The sequence below is a fragment of the Sus scrofa genome, chromosome 17, assembly GCF_054392235.1.
Source record: "Sus scrofa isolate SSC_HxYL_T2T_F1_AM1 chromosome 17, Sscrofa_HxYL_maternal_Yorkshire_Landrace_v2.0, whole genome shotgun sequence".
Taxonomy (NCBI): Eukaryota; Metazoa; Chordata; class Mammalia; order Artiodactyla; family Suidae; genus Sus; species Sus scrofa.
This window is the reverse complement of record NC_139399.1, coordinates 70,057,727-70,078,903: the sequence shown is the minus strand read 5'-3', so window position 1 is coordinate 70,078,903 and position 21,177 is coordinate 70,057,727. Positions and strand designations below refer to the sequence as shown.

At 64.2% G+C, this 21,177-nt stretch overlaps 1 protein-coding gene across 1 annotated transcript; it reads left to right on the top strand.

Annotated features, from left to right (window-relative positions):
- YTHDF1 (YTH N6-methyladenosine RNA binding protein F1) lies at positions 1 to 12,230 on the top strand. The gene is made up of 5 exons (XM_021078235.2): positions 1 to 340; positions 616 to 640; positions 1,706 to 1,785; positions 6,043 to 7,560; positions 11,035 to 12,230. The coding sequence occupies exons 1-5, from the start codon at positions 314 to 316 to the stop codon at positions 11,059 to 11,061; spliced, it is 1,677 nt and encodes a 558-aa protein (XP_020933894.1). The 5' UTR covers positions 1 to 313; the 3' UTR covers positions 11,062 to 12,230.
- Positions 12,231 to 21,177: the final 8,947 nt, after the last annotated feature.

The following is a 21,177-nucleotide window of genomic DNA, read 5'->3' as shown; positions in this document are numbered from 1 at the left end:
AGCCTCGTCCCGGCCGCTGCCGCCGCAGCCGCCGCCGCCGTCGCTGCCGTCGCTGCCGCCGCCGCCGCCGCCGCTGCAGCCGCCATTGGAATCCGCTCCTCGTCAGTGCGTCCCGTCCTGGTCGCCAGGCTGCGCCGGTCCGCAAGCGGCCCGCGCGCCCAGCAGCCGCCGCCGCCGCCGCCCGGCCGACCAGCGCCCGGGAAGGAGGCGGCGGGCGCGGGGCCGCGAGAGCGCGGGTGACAGGCCCGGCCTCGCGGGGAGGCCCGAGCCGGCGGGTGCCCCGGCCCCGCGCCGCGCCGGCTGTTCATGAAGCATGTCGGCCACCAGCGTGGACCCCCAGGTAGCAGCGGGACCGGGGTCGCAGGGCCGGGGGCTTGGGCTCGCGGGGACAGGAGTCGGGGTCACGGGGCCGGGCCGGGGTCGCGGGGCCCAGGGCCAGAGGCACGGGTCGCAGGGCGGGGGGCTCGGAGCCGGGAGCCGGGTGGGCGTCGCCTGGGACCGTGGGCCGTTCAGGCCAGAGCGCGCCGCCCGCCTGGAAGGGTTCTTGCGAATAACTTTGTATTTCCCTTCCTCGGGTTCTGTCCGCTCCCACCGTCCGGGCCTGTGGCGAAGCAGAGAACGAAAGGACAGGATACTAAAGGTGAGTGCGGTCGGGACGGTCCGCGCAGGCTTTGGAGCGGAGCTCGCCGAGGGCCGGGCGCACACGTGGGGGAAAAACAGGTGTGGGCAGGGGCGCCCGGAATCGCGGTTTCTCTCCCTTAGCTTAGGGGAGGTGAAACTTCCCAGTTGTTGGGGAGTGGTAACAGGTCTAAAGCAGGGGCTTTTCAAGCAGTAGGAAAATAGGTGCTTTGAGCACTTCCATCCTTCTCCCCCACGGCCAGCGGGTTGATTAGGTGGGGAAGGAGCCCAGGGAGCCGCCACTTGCCTGTCTGTCTGCAGCTCCAGGTGTGGGGCTGGCTCCGGGGTGACCGCCAGACCTTGGCCCTACCTGGTCTGGCCTTACCCGGGTGAGCTGGTGGCCTCACCCTGTGAAACCCGCCCGCTTCCTAAGTCTTTACAATCTCTTGGGATGTCCTGGCTGGGGCCAGACCCCCAAAACGCACTCCCGGAGCTCCCTCCCTCCCATGGTGCCGCTGGGTCTTTCCTCAGAAGACTGCAGTTGGTGTGTGTGCTGCGTGAGCAGAACCAGATCCGGTCCCTCGTGTTTTCAGATTGGACGAGGCCCAGCCCCTGTGTCCTTCTCCCTTCCTTTCCTGGCTGAGCGTTGTGACAGTGGCAAATAAGCACGGCCAGGTGGTAGTTCAGAAACACTGCAGCTACACGCTTCCCGGCTCCACTGCGCTGTTTCCTGTGCTCTGCGTGTGCAGTCGGGCTTTCGGAAGCACCGTCTCTGTCCGGCACACAGCAGCCTCAGACCACCTCCTCCTCACCAAAACCCAGCTACCAGTTGCTTGCATTGTTTTGTCTGTACCTCTGTTTTGTCACCATATACCAAACTACAATTAATTTTTACCAAAAACGTAAGCTGAGTTGTTGAAAGTTTAGTGTCACCGTTCTGATTAGCTCTGGGATGACTGTGGCCCTTTTTGAGTAAAAGCAGTTCCTGTAGAGGGGGGTGGACGTAAGCGTTACTACCTTTACTTTCCACGATTAAGAGCAGTGTTTTAAAAACTCAAAGGTAATGTCTTGCCCCTTCTCATTCCAGTACAAAATGGTTCTTTGCATCAGAAGGATAGCGTTCATGACAGTGACTTTGAGCCCTACCTTTCTGGACAGTCAAACCAGGTGAGCGTATCTGCTTTGAACTTATTTTACGTTAGATTTGATTGTGCTGCGCACTCCCCCGTTACTGCCGTGTCTCTCACTTCTCCGTCTTAAACAGCAAAGGAGCAGACTGTGAGGCACTGGAAAGAGTGGCCTTTTTCGAGCTCTGCATCATGGCAGTTGTGGCCTTGGAGAGCCGCTAAGAGCAGGACTCTGGAGCCAGGCTCCAGCCTTGGGATCTTAACTTGCCCGCTGACTTGATGGCACTTCCTCGGGGGGCCTGCCCTCCCTGCTCCTGCTTCCTTTTCTGTAGGACGGGGGAGCTCCTGATGGACTTGTGGGGAGAGATGAGACGGTACCCGTAAAGCTTCAGATGCACCGCAGCAAATCCTGGCTACTGGTCTTCTTGGGTGTCGGTCGCAGGGTTTCTCAGTCTTGGCACCAGGGAAGTTTGGGGCTGAAACATTCTTGGCACGGTGGTGGTGGTGGGGGGGCATTCCTGTGCATTGCAGGATGTTTAGCAGCCTCCCTGGCCTTTACCCATGAGGTGTCCTTAGTGCCCCCCCCACGTGACAACCAGCGGTGTCTTGGCACGTATCTGCTGGGGGCTAAATTGTGCTGGGTAGAAGCACTGCGCTAGTTGGAGTCCAAGTTTAAGCACAACCTCTGCCTCTTTTCTTGCTAAGCTACCCTTCTCTACAGTGTCTGAGCACTTTCCTCTCTCCCCGGCCTTCTTCCTGGCTGCGCCTGGCAAGTCAGCCGCGCCCTGGGCCGGACAGGGCTGCAGAGACCTGGCTGCTCAGCGATGGGCTTTGGCTCAGGCGTGGCTGGGAGTTAACGTGGACTTCCTTCCTTGACTGTCTCATCACTCCTGCGATTTGGTTTCGCCGGGTGAGGCATTGAAGGCTCACCAGAGTGTCAGGGGGCTGTTTCTCTACACGAGGAGGGTGTTTTCTGAGGCCGGAGCTGTGTTGCTTAGAGGGACGCTTTCACACGCGGAGCAGGTGAGGGATTGGTGTACACACACCGCAGGGCCCCGTGAAACAGCTGGACAGCAAGGGCCGCTCCGCAGCACGGGGAGCTCTGCTCAGTGCCTTACAACGACCTGCGAGGGAAGAGAATCTGAAAGAGAGCAGGTGCGTGTGACCGAGTCCCTGCCGTGTGTGTGTATCTGGGACTAACACGACATTGTAAATCAGCTCTTCGGTTTAAACAAGCGTGGAAACAAAAAAAAGTAAAAAAGAAAAGAAAGAGTGAGGTAGGGGTTCCTGGCGTGGCTCAGCGGTGACAAGCCTGACCTGTCTCCAGGCGAATGCAGGCGGGATCCCTGGCCTTGCCCAGGGGGCTAAGGACCCCGTGTTGCCGTGGCTGTGGTGTAGGCCAGCGGCCCCAGCTCCGGTTCGACCCCTGGCCTGGGAACCTCCATGGGCCGCGGGTGCGGCCCTGAAGAGGAGGGAAAAAAAGAGCGAAGTAGATGGTTTTCTGAAGCCAGTGCGGAGTCAGCTCCGCTTGGCCCCGGGAAAGCCGCGCAGAGAGACTGTGGCGAGCCGCCGCCGCCGCCCTGTCCGTGAGGACGAGTGCCGTTCAGCCGGTTAATCAGCACGACCCTGAAGAGTGAGTATCGCGAGAGCTCCCGACTGAGAACAGACGTTCCAGAAACGTCCTGCTGTTGCAGCGTGGAGAAGCATGCAACCCGGGGTGGGGGGCCCACAGCCTGACTTTCCAGGAGCTCCCTCCTAGACGGAGGAACCGAGGGCCAGAGAGGCCCTGGCGTGCCTGGTGGCGGCCTGCGGCGGGGCCCTGGGTCCCGAGTTTGCGGCTCGTTTCTCCACGTGGGTTGTGATGCGTCGGGAGCCACTTGGGATGGTTCCTCCCTCGGATGCCCCTGTGCGGCCACGAGTCCCATTCAGAAAGGCCAGGCTGCTGAGCACACGGCTTCGTCTCCACAGAGCTGTCGTTGGCAGGAGCAAAACTGCACTTGTTTAAGGGGACGGTTCCCTGCGCGACTTTTCGCTTGGCCGCGTGCACCCCGTGGAGCTGTCGCCGCCCGAGGTGGCGAGCGGGCAGGTCGGTCAGTCCCGCGGTGCTCGCCTCTCTTTGAACCCGGACTTGGCTTGTGGTAGCCGCTTGGAGACACGGTGACTTTGTGATCCGTGGAGCAGGAGTCCTCGGGTGACTGGGGCATGAAGACGTGCGCCTCTGGCTTAGGGAGCTGACCAGTACCGTGCGCCGTGCTGGGACCGCGTCGGGGGCGCTGGCTCTCCCCCCAGGAAGGCCTGGGGCGCCGCTCCCCGTGGCCCCAGGAGCGCCCGGCTGGAGCAGCCCTGGGCCCCTTCTGAGGCCGGCAGCATGGGTTGGGCTCTGCTCGTCCTGAGCCGGCCCCTGCTTTCCAGGGCTCTGTTTTTCCCTCGGAGGTGAGGCGACATGGGGAGGGCCCAGAAGTTCCTGCTCAGCGCGTGGAGATGGGCCCGAGTCAGGGCCGGGGGCTGCCGGCGGACCCCCGGCCGGGCGGCGGGCGCGGGAGTCCCGGCGCCTGCGTGCACCCTCCGCAGCCCGGCCGCGGCGCCCCGTCCCGGCTGATGGGGACGGAGGAATAAAGCGCGCCTTTCCGTCTTCCCTCTTCAGTAACTCAGCCGTGTTCCCGGTGTAACAGACGCGCTTGCTGGTCAGAAGGTCGTTTCCGGGTCCGGTGCTGACCGTGTGGGGTTCGTGGACGCCTGTCCCGCGCTGTGCTGGGACGCGTCCTCTGGTGCGCGCGGGGAAGCCGCCTGGCGGGATGGATTGGTTTTCGGTTCTGCGGTAGGAGCGTGGCCTCACTCACGGCCGCACCTCACCATAGCCCTTCAGCTTGACCCCCACTGGAGGACGGGGTGCGGGTCCTCCAGGCCCGCTTGTCTCCCACATGCATTCCCTGGGTCCCTCCCGCGGTGGAAGGACTCAGGTGCCACACGCTGGCCTGCTTCCTCTTCCCTGGACTGTCCTGCCTGGAGCCAGCTGCTAACCCCTGGCCCCACGGTGGCAGTAGCTGTGGCAGGACAGCAGTGACACTGGGTGTGGGCTTGAGGGCCTTGCAAGTGGCTAATGTGGTGTCCGCGCTCTCGGGTCCTGAGTTGGTGGTTAAGGCTGAAGTGCAGCCCGGGGCTGGGGCCGGGGCCGTGTCCGGAACGCACGCGGCCTCTCCTCCCAGTGCCATCCCTGCCTGTGGAGGAGGCTGCGTTACTGTGATCAGGGCACTGCCCAGGCCGAGTGGTGGCGGGGGCAGGGGGAGGGCTGGCCACGCTGCAGAGGGTTGACCTGTTGTCCAGAGGCATCGTCACTGTTGTGGGGGCTGAGGTCCTCGCCCAGAGGCTCCTGGCCTGGGGGCTGCCCCGCCTTGCCCAGACCCCACCCAGGTCCTGCTCCTCGGAGCAGCCTCTCCCGCAGGCGCAGGTGGATTGAGGGGCCGGAATCCGCCTGTCTCTCCAGGAAGGCCGCCGAGGCTGTTCCCTTGAACACGGGGGCACTCTTGTCCCGGCTGTGCTCCCCGAGAGCCGTGGGGATTGGCGGGCACTGGCCCGCGTCCAGCGAGCTGCTGGCAGGAAGGAGCTCTGATCCCTGGAGCCCCAGGAGTCCTCGGTGGGGACAGGGAGGCAGGAGGTGGCAGTGGGGACCTTCATGTGCGGGCTGGGACGGGCTGAGGGGCTGGCCTGTTCTCGCAGGCCTTCGGGGTCCAGCTCCTCCCGTCCTCAGGCCTTTTGGTCAGGTAGCCCGGACCCTCCCTGGCTGCCGCAGCCCAGCTTCCGCCTGGGGCCACCGGGTCACCGGCCAGTGGAGGGGCCTCCTCGGCGGGCCCTTGCTGGGGCAGGAGTCCTAGGGGTTGAGCGTGGGGTCAGGGCTAAGGAGTCCTGGGGGTTGAGTGAGGGGTCAGGTCCAAGGCCCGCAGCCCTGAGCGTCCTGTCTCCTGCTCATTAAAGCTGCCTCGCTCTCTGTGGCGCTGCGCCTGCCATTGGTGTCCTTCTGTGAGCGGTGTGGCCAGTAGGTCAGGTCTGCTCCTGCCCTGGTCTCTCCCACTGGACCGCTCGCTCTCGCAGGCGAAGTGGGGCTTCTGAGTGGCTGCTGCCCGCAGCGTGAATCCAGGTCGCTGCAAGTGATGCTCTGTGTTTGGGGCAGCCACCGGGTCGCCTGGGTCTTCCTCCTCTGTCCTGGCCGGGCGCCCCCGGAGGGGGTGGGGAGCCTGTGCTCTAGCGGGGTCCCCCGGGTCGCCACAGCGTCTAACGTGTCGCCCGCTTGTTTCCACAGAGTAACAGTTACCCCTCCATGGCCGACCCCTACTTGTCCAGCTACTACCCGCCGCCGTCCATCGGATTCCCCTACTCCCTCAGCGAGGCACCCTGGTCCACTGGCGGGGACCCCCCGATCCCGTACCTCACCACCTACGGCCAGCTCAGTAACGGAGACCATCACTTCATGCATGATGCTGTTTTTGGGCAGCCCGGGGGCCTGGGGAGCAACATCTACCAGCACAGGTTTAACTTCTTCCCCGAGAACCCCGCCTTCTCGGCCTGGGGCACAAGTGGGTCTCAGGGGCAGCAGGCTCAGAGCTCCGCCTATGGGAGCAGCTACACCTACCCGCCCAGCTCCCTGGGCGGCACCATTGTGGACGGGCAGGCGGGCTTTCACAGTGACACCCTCAGCAAGGCCCCTGGCGTGAACAGCCTGGAGCAAGGCATGGTGGGCCTGAAGCTCGGGGACGTCACCACCTCTGCTGTCAAGACGGTGGGGTCGGTGGTCAGCAGCGTGGCCATGACGGGCGTCCTGTCTGGCAGCGGAGGGCCCAGTGTGAACATGCCAGGGTCGAAGCCCACGTCGTGGGCGGCCATTGCCAGCAAGCCCGCCAAGCCCCAGCCGAAGATGAAGGCCAAGAGTGGACCTGTGATCGGGGCTGCGCTGCCCCCTCCGCCCATAAAGCATAACCTGGACATCGGCACCTGGGACAACAAAGGGCCGGCGCCCAAGGCCCCCCAGCAGGCGCCGGCCCCCCAGGCGACGCCCCAGCCCCAGCCGGTGGCGCAGCCTCTCCCGGCTCAGCCTCCCCCTTTGGCCCACGCGCAGTATCCAGGCCCCCCTCAGCCGCCCCAGACCCGCTGGGTCGCCCCTCGCAACAGAAACGCGGCATTCGGGCAGAGCGGCCCCGGCTGCGGTGACAGCAACTCCCCCGGAGGCGCCCCGCCCGGCGCGGCCCCGAGCCTGGAGTCCCACCCCGTCCTTGAGAAGCTGAAAGCCGCGCACAGCTACAACCCGCGGGAGTTCGACTGGAACCTGAAGAGCGGGCGCGTGTTCATCATCAAGAGCTACTCGGAGGACGACGTGCACCGCTCCATCAAGTACTCCATCTGGTGCAGCACGGAGCACGGCAACCGGCGCCTGGACAGCGCCTTCCGCGCGCTGGGCAGCAAGGGGCCCGTCTACCTGCTCTTCAGCGTCAACGGCAGCGGGCACTTCTGCGGGGTGGCCGAGATGAAGTCGCCCGTGGACTACGGCACCAGCGCCGGGGTCTGGTCTCAGGACAAGTGGAAGGGCAAGTTCGACGTGAAGTGGATCTTCGTCAAGGACGTGCCCAACAACCAGCTCCGGCACATCCGGCTGGAGAACAACGACAACAAGCCGGTCACCAACTCCCGCGACACCCAGGAGGTGCCCCTGGAGAAGGCGAAGCAGGTGCTGAAGATCATCGCCTCCTACAAGCACTCCACTTCCATCTTCGACGACTTTTCGCACTACGAGAAGCGCCAGGAGGAGGAGGAGGTGGTGCGCAAGGTGAGCCGGGGGCGGGGCGCCGGCGGGGGGCGGGGCGCCGGCGGGGGGCGGGGCGCCGGCGGGGGGCGGGGCGCCGGCGGGGGGCGGGGCGCCGGCGGGGGGCGGGGCGCCGGCGGGGGGCGGGGCGCCGGCGGGGGGCGGGGCGCCGGCGGGGGGCGGGGCGCCGGCGGGGGGCGGGGCGCCGGCGGGGGGCGGGGCGCCGGCGGGGGGCGGGGCGCCGGCGGGGGGCGGGGCGCCGGCGGGGGGCGGGGCGGCCCCCGGGACTGGGTGTCCTCCGGTGAGGAACCACGGTGGGGACCGCTGTGCAGAGTCCCCCCCTTGAGGACTCGCACGTAACTTGCCCTTGTTCACGAATCGTGATCTTTCTACGGCGGTGCTTCCCGGTCTTGGTCGAGTCAGGAACACTCAGAATGTTCTTTGGCCCTGGGGGCCCCCAGGAGAGACGGGCGAGGCTGCTGGGGCAGAGGCCCCCACCGAGGGCCTCGCAGGGCCTTGCTCTCAGCAGGGGACACTCTGCTTAGAGGGTGGTGCTGGTTTTTCTCTCAAAACCCTGACCTCCTGCGGTTCTCGGAGGCCCGAGCTTGCTCCGCGTAGGTAGTGGAATGGTGAGGGTGGGTCTCAGTGCCCAGAAACTGGCCCAGGAGTGGGGACGATAAGGACGTGGCACTTCGCAAAGCTGCTGTGTTCAAGACAGTTCATTCTGAGGGTCTTCCTGCTTTTTCGGTATTAGAATGTCCAGTCCGGGAGCTCCCTCGTGGCTCAGTGGATCCCTGAATCCGGTGTTGTCGCTGCGGTGGCTCTGGTTACAGCGGAGGGGCGGGTTCAGGCCCCAGGCCCAGGACCTTGCACGTGCTGTGGGCGTGGCTGGAAGATAAATAAAATGTCTTGCCTTTCCCGAGATGTCAGTTGATAACAGCTGGGTTTTCAACCCTTGTTTGGTCCCCATGTTAAAACGCATCTCCCCCTCTGAGGACTTCAGTGTCCTGAGTAAAGTTTCAGGCAGAAAAGCGTGTAGCGGGACCTACGGAGAACACGGTGCCGTCAGCTGCACATGGAGGTCCCCAGGCTGGGGGTCTAATCAGAGCTGAAGCCACTGGCCTGCACCACAGCCTCAGCAATGCAGGATCCGAGCCACATCTGCAGCCTACACCACAGGTCACGGCAACACCGGCTCCTTAACCCACTGGTTGAGGCCAGGGAGCGAACCTGCAATCTCATGGTTTCCGGTCAGATTCGTTTCCGCTGCGCCATGACAGGAACTCCGCCGTGAGCAGCCTTAAAGTCGCACAAACTAACAACGCACAGTTTGCAAAACGGAAAACGGCTTGATCCACTCTTACTCCTGTGCAGGAAATAAAAGGGCTTGCTTCGTTGCGGTTACTGTGAGTCTGGTTTTGCTCTCTGGGGTATGAAATGAAATGCCGAATTCTGCCTTTGTGGGGACGGGCAGAGGTCACGCTAATGGTGACCAGGAGCTGGCTCTGTTTTGGGGTTTTTTTTTTTTTTTTTTTTTTTTGCTTTTTAAGCCTGCACCTGTGGCATATGGAGGTTCCCAGGCTAGGGGTCAAATCGGAGCTACAGCTGCTGGCCTACAGCACTCGATCCAAGCCACGTCTGAGACCTACACCACAGCTCATGGCAATGCCGGATTCTTAACCTGCTGAGCAAGGCCAGGGACCGAACCCACAACCTCATGGTTTCTAGTTGGATTCATTTCTGCTGTGCCACAGCAGGAACTCCCGGGAGCTGACTCTGTGTGTGCTTTGTTTTTCGCGCTGTGATCCTGGATCTGAAGATTCTGATGAGCTGAGGGGTCAGTTCCTGCCCGACGTGGTTGGAACTGGGTGCCTGGAGCTTGTGGCATGGCGGTGGATCCAGCTGACGGCGCCCGCATGGTGGAGCTGGGGGTGGAAGGGGTCAGCCCACGCTCAGGCCGTGGTGGCACGTTCACCGGCAGGGCTGTCCTCTGTCACTTTGCTGGCCTCGTCGGGCTTCCGCGGGCCTGCTCCTCCCCTGGGCTGGGAATGCTCCGGAGCAGGTGGGTGCAGCAAGCACAGGCGCGGGCTGGCCAGGCTGGCAGCCTCGGTCCACAGGTGTCGGTGGGGCCTTGATCCTGTTCTCAGCCCCGACCTGGTGCTGTCCCGGTGCAGCTTCCACCTCGAACTCACGGGGCTGTGGTCTCCACGCGGCCCGGATGGCTTTCCAGGGAGGGTGGGTGTGTCCTTAGGGTGATGTGTAGGGAGACGGGGTTGGACCCCAGGCTTGTGCGGGCGAGGCCTCCAGGAAGCCCACCTTGCTGTGTCCTGGGGTTCATCGGTTTCTGTCTGAAGTTTGACTCCATCGTTTCCAAAGGCTCACGATGCTCAGGATGCCTGGTGCTGAAGGTGGCATGTACCTGCCGTTTGGAGGGCCTGCCTACCTCCGGCGCCTCACAGTCCATCTGACAGTGGCCCGCTCCTTGGGGAGGCACCGCACCTCGGGGCAGCTGGGTCAGTCCAAGCCCTGCAAGCTTCCGGCTCATAAATCTAGAAGCAGCCACTCCTGAGGGCACTTAAAGTCATGCGGGTTTGGAGTGACAGGGGCTGTCAGGCTGAGGATCTCCTTGTGTGTTACGAGCGGCCACGGTGCCCCTGCGTGGAAAGCGGGCCTTCGATGCTGCCAAGCTCCCCCTGGGAAGGCGCGACCTCCGCTCGGCTGCCCACTCTGGGGTGGGAGGCAGTCAAGGCTCCGAGAGACACCGCTTGGAACTCAAGAGAGAGGTCGGGACCTGCTCTCCGCAGGGGCGGTAGCTGAATGTTTTAGGAAAACCCAAAACCCAGCGTTTCAAGCTCTCCAGTGAAGGAGAGTCAGTTCTTGGCGCCGTGGCTGTCGGCCCAGCCTGCTCACACCCACGCGCTGGGGCTTTTCCGGGACAGGGACATGGCCTGGAAAGCACTCAGGTGTCCCCTGGGGGACGACACGGAGCACGTGGGGGAGAATTGGGGTATTTGTTAACCTGAAGACACGTGCAGTCCTTTTTTAGCAAGGAGGAAGGGCTCCTCCTTGCACCGTGCCTCCTGGGTGCAGAAGGTCCGAGACCCGTAGCCGGCCAGCCCCGGCCCAGCCGGGACCCTCGCCCGCCTCCTGCTCAGGGGGCCGGGGAAGCTGGGCCTTTGCGCCTCCGCAGCTGAGCGTGGCGGCGGCGCTGAACCGAGGGGCCGGGGCGGCTTCGGGCCCCGCCGATGAGAAGGCGGCGGGCGCCCGTGGGGAGGGACGCGCGGCGGGTCGCAGGCTTGGTCCACAGGCGCAGGAAAGGAGGTCATCTCGAGGCGTCGCCCTGCCCGGCCGGCCGCCACGGGGAGGCCGCTATCGGACGCCTGGGCGCGCGGCCCCAGCGGCGGGGAGCAGGGTCCAGATCTGGCTGCGGCCCCTCGGCTTGCGGGAGTCTGCACGGCGTGGCCGCTCACGGTGACGCCTCCTTTCCTCTCGTTGCAGGAACGGCAGAATCGGAGCAAACAGTGAGGACAGAGCCGTTTCCTGCACCGTCTGACACGGACTGTGGGACCGTGCGCCCGGCACGGCGGAGGGCGTGGTGCGGGGCGCCGTCCCGGGCGTCGGCCCGGCCGGCCTCGTGCAGGGCTCGAGCGCGCGCGTCTTGCCCTTGTTTGTAGTTTACGTGTGCCCAGAGCGGCCCTCGTCCGTCTGTCCCCTTTCTGTGTGTCATGGTCGGTGAGCGCTCACGGGGAGGGCGGTTTGTCGGCTGATGGCTCAGACCGCCGGAGCGCTCAGCGTGAGTAGCCGTGAGGACCGAGTCCAGTCCATCCCAAAGATTTATTCTTGTTATCATGGTTATTTTCGGTGACAATTACGCTCTCGTTCTCACACTCACAGTCATTTGACGTCTTTACACGAGGCTCGTCTCACCCCTTTTGCTTTAATGGTGAACGTAAGAAACCCGAGTTGCCTGGCATTTCGCGTGTTTTGTTTAAACATTCTTCTTCAAGATGCTCAGGTCGACAGGCTCGTTGTCACCGTGTCCAGCTGGTTTGCCATTTTCTCTGTTACCTCCTGATCTGCCCCTTTGATTCCTACCCGACAGAAGGAAAGATTTCAGGTGTTCAGATTTGGCCACTGCGGTTTCCCTGGAACACCCGCCTCCCACGGCGGCCGTCCCCTTCCCTTGTTGTCCCTGGGGGGTCCTGACACCGGTTTGCGGTTTTGTACCGGTACTGCTGAGCTTTCCCGTGGGACCTAGGAATCCAGACCCCGTGACGGATGGTGCCACCGATTGTAAATTTCAGCGTGTGTCACTTTTCTTTTTCTTGTTGAATGGGTTCAAAAAAGCAAAAAACAAAACCCTTTAGAAACTGAATGTGCTGTCACGTTTTGTGGATTGAGGGGCCGCTGAGGACGTCGCGCGGGAGTTTGAGCTGGAGCCTGAGAGCGGCGTGCGCGCCTGGCTCGTGCTCGCCGCCTGCCTGTGCCGCGCCGTCGCGGGCCCCCCCAGAACGCAGGTGCTTTCTGAAAACTTCACCACAGGCCCTCCGAGTTAAAGTTTAAGCTGTGCTATTTAGACTCGTATTTAGAACGTGTCACTTTCTCTGAACTGTTACTGCCTGTACAGAGTCACGGCCACAGGGCTGCTTCCCTCTAGGAGGTTACAAGCCTTAATAAACAAAACCTATTTAGCAGTCTGGTGTCATCTCATCCTCGCCCGTTTACCAGTTCACGTAACTGCAAAGCCAGGAAAAAGGATCCCTTTGCAGAGCCCGCGTGGGTCTCACGTCTGCCAACCATTTTCTTCCCGGCCTGGTTGCCTGGGCTGCCTGGACCCGTAGGTGCTCCCTGGCAGGTCAGGTGGCAGCAGTGCCCGTGACAGTCAGCGCCAGGCAGGGTGGCAGGGGCCGTGACGGCATCAGTTGCTGGCTGGCCGGGTGATGGTCCTTAAGTGTTCCCGGCTCTGAAGGCTGCCTCTCGCCTGCCAGCTTGGGCCAGCGCCTGGCAGAGGGCGGCCACCTCCCTCGTTTTCTGGGGCCGAGGAGGGACATCCAGCCTGGGCGGTGGCCAGTGGGGACATCAGGTCAGGGCCCCCAGGCCAGCCCGGCCAGCTCTCTTTCTCCCCCCATCCCGCCCAGAGCACACAGAGTTGGGGCTCCTGACTGATGGGTTCTGAGGCCCAGGGTGCCCCACGAGGTCTCCTGGAGGCAGCGTCGTTGCAGGCTGGTTTGCAGACCGGCTGTGCCAGGCGTTAAGCTGTCTAGTGCTGGAGGCCTGGGGAGAGGCTGGCGCGGCCTGTGGGGTGGGGGTGGGGGTGGGTGGCGGCCCCCGAGTTCCCTGCTGTCCGGGACCCCTGGACTTCGATACAAGGCAGGCGGCTGAGCCGAGGCCTCGGTTCTGATCCTTGTCAGGGCGCAGGGCCTTGTGTCCTGCCAGCGAGGGACCCCAGCAGACCCCGGCCCTCAGCCGTGTGCTCACAGCTCGCGGCCGCTGGCCTGCACGAGCCCCCACGTTTGTTTCTTCCGCGTCCCGGAGTCGCCGCTGAGATGTGCGTGTTCAGGGTCTTCCTCCAGACCAGAGTGTTGTTCAAGAAAAGGCGGGAGCCATCCCGCACATCTTGGCTTGGACGGCTCTGGGGGAGCGTCTCGCGGGGACACTTGGAGCTGAAAGAGCACCCAGTGGGCTGTCTTCTCGAGTTTACCTTTATTAACCGGAAGGGACCCCAGAGGGGGACTCGGGTGAGGGTGTGGCCTGGAGGGGAGGCCACGCCGGAAGGGAACTTGGGCCCTGCCTTGCCCTGTGGCCGGACGCAGGGTGGGCACCTCCTGGACGCAGGGCCAGCCCTCAGCACCCACCTGCCGGCCCCAGCTCCCCTCCGAGAGTGGCCTTCCGGAGGGCAGCTACAGGAATGAGCCAACAGGGGCCTGACTGTTGGCCATAGGGTGACAGTCCTGGGAGCCCAGAGGCGGGGGGCGCAGGTGTCCCTCCAGGTAGAGGACAGCTTGATCCTTTACCCTGGGCAGCCCTGGGCTGCCGCAGGCTGGCAGTCTGGGTGGTGGTTTCTGATGATGTGGCTGCCCTCTGCTCCCTGGGGGTCTGGGAGGGGACAGAATGGAGGGGCTGGTGGGTGACCCCCGCTGGGAGGACAGGGCTGTGTCACCGCAGCTCTGCTTACCTGGCTCAGAAATGAGGGGCTTCAGGGCACTTCAGGGGTGGCTTCTCTCCCTGGGCAGGGGCCTGGGCAGGATGCCCTGGGGGTTGGGGTGCAAGGGCTCTGGATGAGAAGGGCCCGGGGGCCCCCCACCCCCAGGCGTCAGTTCTGCTGCCCTCTCCACCACAGGAGGAGGTCCCGAGCTGTCCCTCTGTCTTGGGATGGCTTGCTAGTGTTAGGTGGTGGTGGCCATGGCTGTCCCCAGGGCCTGGGGGATGTGTCCCCAGGCATGACTGGCCTGGCATCCGTCCTGGTGGGAGACCCCTTTCTCGGGGTCGGCACTGAGGTCGGGGGCGGGCTTCATGGGCCCCAAGACATCCCGGTCGCCGGATGGAGCTGCTCACGGCAGGACGGGCCTCGCTCCTCCTTTGCCATTTGGGGGCCCAGCCTGGGCGGGACTTGGCATCTGGAGACGGGAAGGGCTGGGGCTGTGGCGCTGGGGCAGCTGCTCACGGAGGCCTTTCCCCGGGGTCAGGATGGGGTGGGGAGAAGCCACTTTTTTGTCTTCACACTTGCTTGGAAATAACGTCACAGTTGCAGAAAGGCTGTGAGAGCACGTCGTCCGCCCATGTGTCCCCACGCCCTGGATCCCCGGCTTGCTGGGCGTGCGTGGGGTGCGCGCATGTGTTGTAACGTGTGTAGGTGTGTGCCTGTGTCGCGTGAGAGCGAAGGTATGTGTGGGTGTGTTGGCCGGTGTGTGTTGTGTGTGCAGGCTGGGCAGGTGTGGGTGTTGGGCACACAAGAGTATAGGTAGGAATCGCTCTGTATGTGTGTAGGGGTGTGTGTGTGTGTGTGTGTACAGGTAGGTTTGTGCTGTGTACATGTGGGTGTGCTCGTGCACGTGTGTTGTGTGTGTACCCGTGTTGGGTGCATGTTCTCCTGTGTGAGGTCTCTGCGGGGCTCTCGTGTGTGTTTGGTGCACACCAGGCTCCAGAGAGTGGCTGCGGCTGTGGCAGTTCCCCTAAGGCACCATCTGCGCCCAGTTTGGTCATAAGCGGTGCTGGTGGCGCCTTGGGGTGAGCAGGAAGCGTCTCGGCCCTGCTTCCCGGTGGACGGAGCCTCGAGGTCGTGCTCAGCCCCCTTACCTGCTCTGGTCGCTGACCCCCAGCTCCTCGTCACCGGCCCCACTCCTCCAGCTCCTTCCTGTGGGCCCCCTGGGTGGCTGGTCCCTCGTAGGCCTCCTCAGGAGATGGGGACACGGAGGACAGCCGGGAGCCCGGGGCCCAGGGCTTGGTGGCCAGCAGCCCCAGGCTGTAGCCCAAGGAAGCAGAAATGGGTTTCGTCCCAGGGCCAGTGCCGAGGGAGGGGGCGCCCGCCAGCAGAGGCGGGGGCAGGGGCCCAGGGCCCGGCCTGCTGGGGGATTCGCTGCGGTGTCTCCTTGCTCCCGTGAGACTGGCCACCCCCCCTGCAGGAGGACTGCCATCCACGCGTGGCCTGCCTGGATGTGGCAAGGAGGGATGGCAAAGATTCTGGTGTGGCCTCGCGTCGTGCCCGAGGCTGGGATGGCCCCACCAGAGGACAGTTTCCAGGGAGTGGCCAGGGCCCCTGGCTTGCCCCCTTTTGTTGGCTGAATGGCACCCTTTGCCTGGTCCCCCGCTTCTCCTCCCCAGGGGCTGATGTCAGGCCTCCCTCCTGCCTGGCCTGCTGCCGTCGCCTGAACGCTGTCACTGCCTAGTGAAGATCCCTCAGGGCCTCCCACGGTCCCCAAGCCCCGATGTCACTGGAGCCTGGAACCTAGCCAGCCCCTGGAGCGCTGGTCACTGGCCTTCAAAGGGACAGGGCTCATTGACACAGCCCCTGCCACTGAGGTCCCTCAGGGTCACAGAGTGAGCAGATGGCGACAGTACCCAGCTGGCTGCTGCTGGAACTCAGCAAAAGGAAGAGGCCGGCAAGGAAGGAAGCTCGCTGGGACTTCTTCTGGAGAATTCGAGGGCGGGGAGGAGCCGGTGGGCTCCCGCGGGCAGGGGTTGGGGGCCTGGGGGCCTGAGGGCGGGGCACCGGCAGCAGGCAGGGTGGGTGAGGGGCTTGGGCTGCGAGGGCCAGCGGTCAGGGCAGCGGGCAGGGAGGCCAGGGTCTAGGGCGTCCCTCAGCCACAGCCCTGCCCCAAGCAGGCCGTGTGTCTGGCCCCGCCTCCAAGAGTCAGGGTCCGGGGCCCAGCCTTTTGAGGGACTTCCTGGTGCTCAGGGTTCCTGCTGCACAGGAGGTAGGGACACAGATGGGGGGGTGGGAGGCACTGTGGGCACTGCAGGAAGACAAATGGCCACCTGGCCTTCCTGGGACAGTCCCCTGCTGGCGCCCTCCTCCTGGGCAGTGCGGGAGCAGGGAAGCTCAGGGCTGGCCCCAACCACGCCGCTCCTGGTGGCAGCACTCCCGGGGGTGGGGGTGGCTCAGAGCTGGCTTTGCTCTGGCCTCTTTTCAGTTTTCTGCCCGCTGGCCTGGTGGCCTCCAGGATGCGGTGGGGGGTGCTGGGGGGAGGTCCTACTGGGCCTGAAGGGCAGAGCCTGGCCCGTGAGGAAGGTAGGCAGGCCTGCTGCCCTGGACCACACACCGGGTCCTTGTGGGGCCTCTGGCTGCCAGTGAGGGACCCGAGGGTGGGGCTTCTTGGGGGGAGGGGAGTAGGAAGCGCCCTAAGGAGAGCCTGTCCCTCGGACGCCTGCCACTGGGGTGGTCAGGGCGGCCTCTGTGAGACGGGCGGAGCCGAGGTCTGAAGGGCTATTTGGGGAGGGGGTGGCGAGGGGGAGGGCTTTCCAGTCAGTACAGCTGTGAGTCCAAAAGGCCCTGCTTCTTCCTGACCCTCCAGCCACTCTCTGCGTGCGTGCACGCGCACACACACACACACACACACAGCAACACAAAGAGATGGGTGCATGAGCAAACACCCACATACCCTCGTGTGCACACATGTAACCCATCACATACAGACACACATGAACCCATGCAAATCCACACGTCTGCATGTACACGTGGGCCCTGGTAATGCTAGGGGTTGGTTGTAAAGATGCTAATAGTCCAGGAAGAAGAGAGGCCCCTGGAGGCTCCTGCCTGAGCCTCTGTCTGAGGCAGCTGCACAAGCAAGGGGGGACGCACCTGGGACAGGCCTTCTGTGGGCTCCTGGGGCCTCATCTCCAGTCTGTGGTCAGGTGGGCTCTGAGAGCCATGGCCACTGGCTGCCACATCTTCAAACCAGGAGGCAGGGCTTATGGCCCTGGGGGTTCTGCACCCCTCTGGCTGCCAGGACAGGGGTCTTCCCTGGCACTTTGAAGGCTTGTGGGGAAAGGCCCTTGGAGGCTGCCTGATGGTCGTCCGGGTCCGGGGCTGCCTGGGCAGTGATGGCAGGGGCCTCCATGGCCTGGTGAGAGCGGCCCTATGTGGGGTTGGGGATATGACCGCCACACCCAGAGTGCCCCACACTTCACCACTCAACTCTCAGTGCTGCCCCACCCCCTCCCTGCCTCTCCTGTGTCCTCAGCATGTGGTCACCCTCCTGGGAGCAACATGGATCTTTTGAGTGACCCGTGGGTGACCACAGGGCCAGTGGGTCAGCATCCTTTTCATTCTGCTCGCCCACCCTGTTGCTTCAAAGGACTGAAAACAGGATGAGCCAGAGGGAGTCTGAGTGACCTGTGAGGTCCATGATGCTAATGGTGCTGCACCTGTCACTGAGAATGACGGTGGTGATGGAGTTGCTGCTGGTGATGGAGGTGGAGGTGGTGGTGGTGGAGGAGGTGGTGGTGGTGGTGGAGGTGGAGGTGGTGGTGGTGGTGGTGGAGGTGATGGAGGTGGTGGTGGTGGAGGTGGTGGAGGTGATGGAGGTGGTGGTGGAGGTGGTGGTGGAGGTGATGGAGGTGGTGGTTGTGGTGGAGGTGGTGGAGGTGGAGGTGGTGGTGGAGGTGGTGGTGGTGGTGGAGGTGGTGGTGGAGGTGGCGGTGGAGGTGGTGGTGGTGGAGGTGATGGAGGTGGTGGTGGAGGTGGTGGTGGAAGTGGTGGAGGTGGTGGTGGAGGTGGTGGTGGAGGTGATGGAGGTGGTGGTGGAGGTGGTGGTGGTGGTGGTGATGGAGGTGGTGGTGGAGGTGGAGGTGGTGGAGGTGATGGAGGTGGAGGTGGAGGTGGTGGTGGAGGTGGTGGAGGTGATGGAGGTGGTGGTGGAGGTGGTGGTGGAGGTGATGGAGGTGGTGGTGGAGGTGGAGGTGGTGGTGGAGGTGATGGAGGTGGTGGTGGAGGTGGAGGTGGTGGTGGAGGTGGTGGAGGTGATGGAGGTGGAGGTGGTGGCGGAGGTGGTGGAGGTGATGGAGGTGGAGGTGGAGGTGATGGAGGTGGAGGTGGTGGTGGAGGTGATGGAGGTGGTGGAGGTGGTGGTGGAGGTGATGGAGGTGGTGGTGGAGGTGGAGGTGGTGGTGGAGGTGGTGGTGGAGGTGATGGAGGTGGTGGTGGAGGTGGAGGTGGTGGTGGAGGTGGTGGAGGTGATGGAGGTGGAGGTGGAGGTGATGGAGGTGGAGGTGGTGGTGGAGGTGATGGAGGTGGTGGAGGTGGTGGTGGTGGTGGGGGAGGTGGAGGTGATGGAGGTGGTGGAGGTGGTGGTGGAGGTGATGGAGGTGGTGGTGGAGGTGGAGGTGATGTCGATGACCACATTTAGGGAGTGAACATGTCTGGTTCACTTTCCAGCCACAGATGAGGAAACTGAGCACAGAGAGGTAGGAGAACTGGGTGAGGCCTGAGGCTGCCCCTGACAACGACTGAGGGGGGCCCACCTTCCTGTCTGCTGTCATCCAGAGGCTCTGCTCTGTCCCAGACTCAGTTCCATCTGGATTCCCTCTTTGTCCATCAGGGTCCCATCCCAGGCCTTGGTGGCCCTTGTGGCCTGGTGCCTACAACAGGCTCAGGAACACTTGTCGAAGGAAGAGCATCCAGGCGTGAGTGGCCCTCACCCCATGGGTCTTCCCTCCTTGGTCTGAAGTGGGGAGGGGGCTGTCTCTGCTGTCACCTCCCACAGATGGCCTTTGAGCCTGTCCTCGCCCCTGGCGGCCCCACCTCCCGTGTTCAGGAGCAGAATACAGCAGTGGCTCCAGGGCACCCTCGTGTGGCGAGTTCCAGCACTGGCAGAGCTCAGACCCAGGTCTGCACATGTGTGCCAGAGCGAGGTGGGCCTGAGCTGGCTGTGTGTGCTTCTGCAGCCGCCGTCCTGACCTGCAGATCCAGTGCCTGCTGTGGGGCCGCGACCCTGTGTGCCTTCTGAGCTGCAGCAGGGCACAGCCTGAGGCTGGGAGTGCAGCACTCCTGCTGTGGGGGTGCCCATGACTCACAGGGCCGGACTTTCCGGGGCTGGTCGGCAGGAGGGTCCACAGCAGGCACTGTCTCCGTCACTCTCCGAGACAGCCCGGTGCCCTCCCCAAGTGGCTGAGGCTCGGGCATAAACTCCTGTGGAGGTGCAGCCAGGCTGGAACGCAGACTCCCCCGGACCCTGCGGCCAGAGGGGTGACCCTGGGGCGGGGAGGCAGGGAGCCCACCGGCATTTGGGGGCAGCCGGAAAGGACCTGCTGAATGGGACTGAGGACCCAAGCAAGATGTGGTCTGTGGCCCTGAGAGCAGAGCCTGTTATCTGCCAGAGAGGCTGTGTGTGTCCCTTTAACTCAGTTTCCTGCCCTGACCGTGGGGACAGCCTGTGCTCAGCTGTCCTCGCCCCGTCAGTGTCTGCAGAAATGGCTGGCAGAGGGGCCCTGTTTTCTTGCTGCAGGCCCCCTGGGTGGACGGTGTTTGGGGACGAGCCGCCAGCCGTGGTGGGGAGTGGCCTTTGCTGACATGTGCCCCTCTCTGTGGCCATTTTTTCTTGGCTGTTGATTCTTGCAAGGGTCCCCTGTGTGGGGACAAGGCCAGCTGCAGGCGTGCTGCCGGGAGGAGGGGTGCCTGGAATGCGCCCCCGAAACATGCCCTAGCTGCAGACTGGGGTTCAGCCTTTCCTCCACCCCGGGGTGCTCGTTGCGCTGAGGGGACCACGAGGGCTTCTGGGGGCGGGGACAAGAAGCTGAGGAGGGAGGTGGGTCAGTGTGCGTGTGGGGAGTCAGTGGTGCCCCTGCCATGCTTGCCTGAGGGCAGGGGCTCGGCTCCTGATCCCACAGCCCCATTTGGAGGGGATGGAGGTGCGGAGGGTGCGTGGTAAGAAGACCCCGCCGCCTGCTCAGTCCCCTGGGTGGGAGCAGCCCGCGGGCAGCTCCTTGGCATCCTCCCTGCCCCACCAGCTGGGGGAGCAGAGCTTGTCTTTCACTGCCCCCACCATCACCCTGCCCCCCACCCGGCTCTGGGGGCCCAGAGGGGAAGGCGGGCTGCCGAGGACCAGTGCTCTCCAGGGTCACCCACCCCCAGCAACCGAGCTGCTGGCCAGAGCAGATAGGCCTTCGGCCTGCCCTGGGGCTGGACCTGAGGGCCCCCCGCCTAAGGCAAGGCCACAGAGGGCCGAGGGGACCGGGAGTGTGGGGAGGGGACTTCTCTGGCCTGGGCTGACCTCTGTCTGGGCGCACAGCACCTCCCTCCTCTGCTGCCCATCAGAGCGGGCAGTGCTGGGCACAGAGGGGGCTGCAAGCAGGTGGCAGCAACCTCGGTGTTTAGTAGGTTTCACTCTCTACAGGGCTGGAGCCTCAGGCAGGTCGAGGGGGCCACTCCGGGGGCTTTCCTGCCGGAGCGCCCTGGGCTGCACCTCAGCTCGGTACCCAGCCCAGTCTCGGGGGTGTTCTGAGCACTCGCCCAAGCATGCTGTCCCCAGGATGGCTCCCCACACCTCTGCGGGGAGGGTCCTGGGGGCCCAGCCCAGAGCACAAGGGTGGTTGGCTCTTCCCCGGAGGGGTCAGTGCTCCCTGTGTGGGTGGGACGGGGGCTGAGCAGGGACACGCGGGGCTCTGATGGGAGCAGAGCGCGGTCTGGGCTCAGCCCTGGGGTCTGGGTGTCCTGTGGCACGTGGCCTCCCCATGGCAGCCGTCGTCATCTGCAGCCCAGCCTGGTGACGCCAGCTCTGTGGAGGCCCGAGAACCGTGCAGCACCGTGGACCCGTGGGCCGGGACTGTGCCTTCAGGCCTCCTTGAGGGGAGGGTCCTAGAGCCCCCAGCTTCTTCCCAGCCCCCCCCCCCCACCAAGGACACTGACCAGCCCGGGAAAGCGGCGATCGCTGCCTCTCCGCCCTGGTGTCCTTGCCCAGCCTGGCCAGCCACTCAGAAGGTCCGTCCTGGTTGAAGGCAAGTCCCCAGGAAGGAAGGCGCGGAAGCAGAGCGGAGCTGCCCCCATTCCTGGTCCACAGGGAGGGGCCGGTCAGGGAGGGCCTGTAGAGAAGCTCAGACTGGACAAGGGCCACCCTCCTTCCACACCTGGGGGGGACATCCAGAGTGACCCTGAAGCCCCCCCTTGACCAGAGATGCCCCCTGGGGTGCTGTCTGGACCCCTCGCAG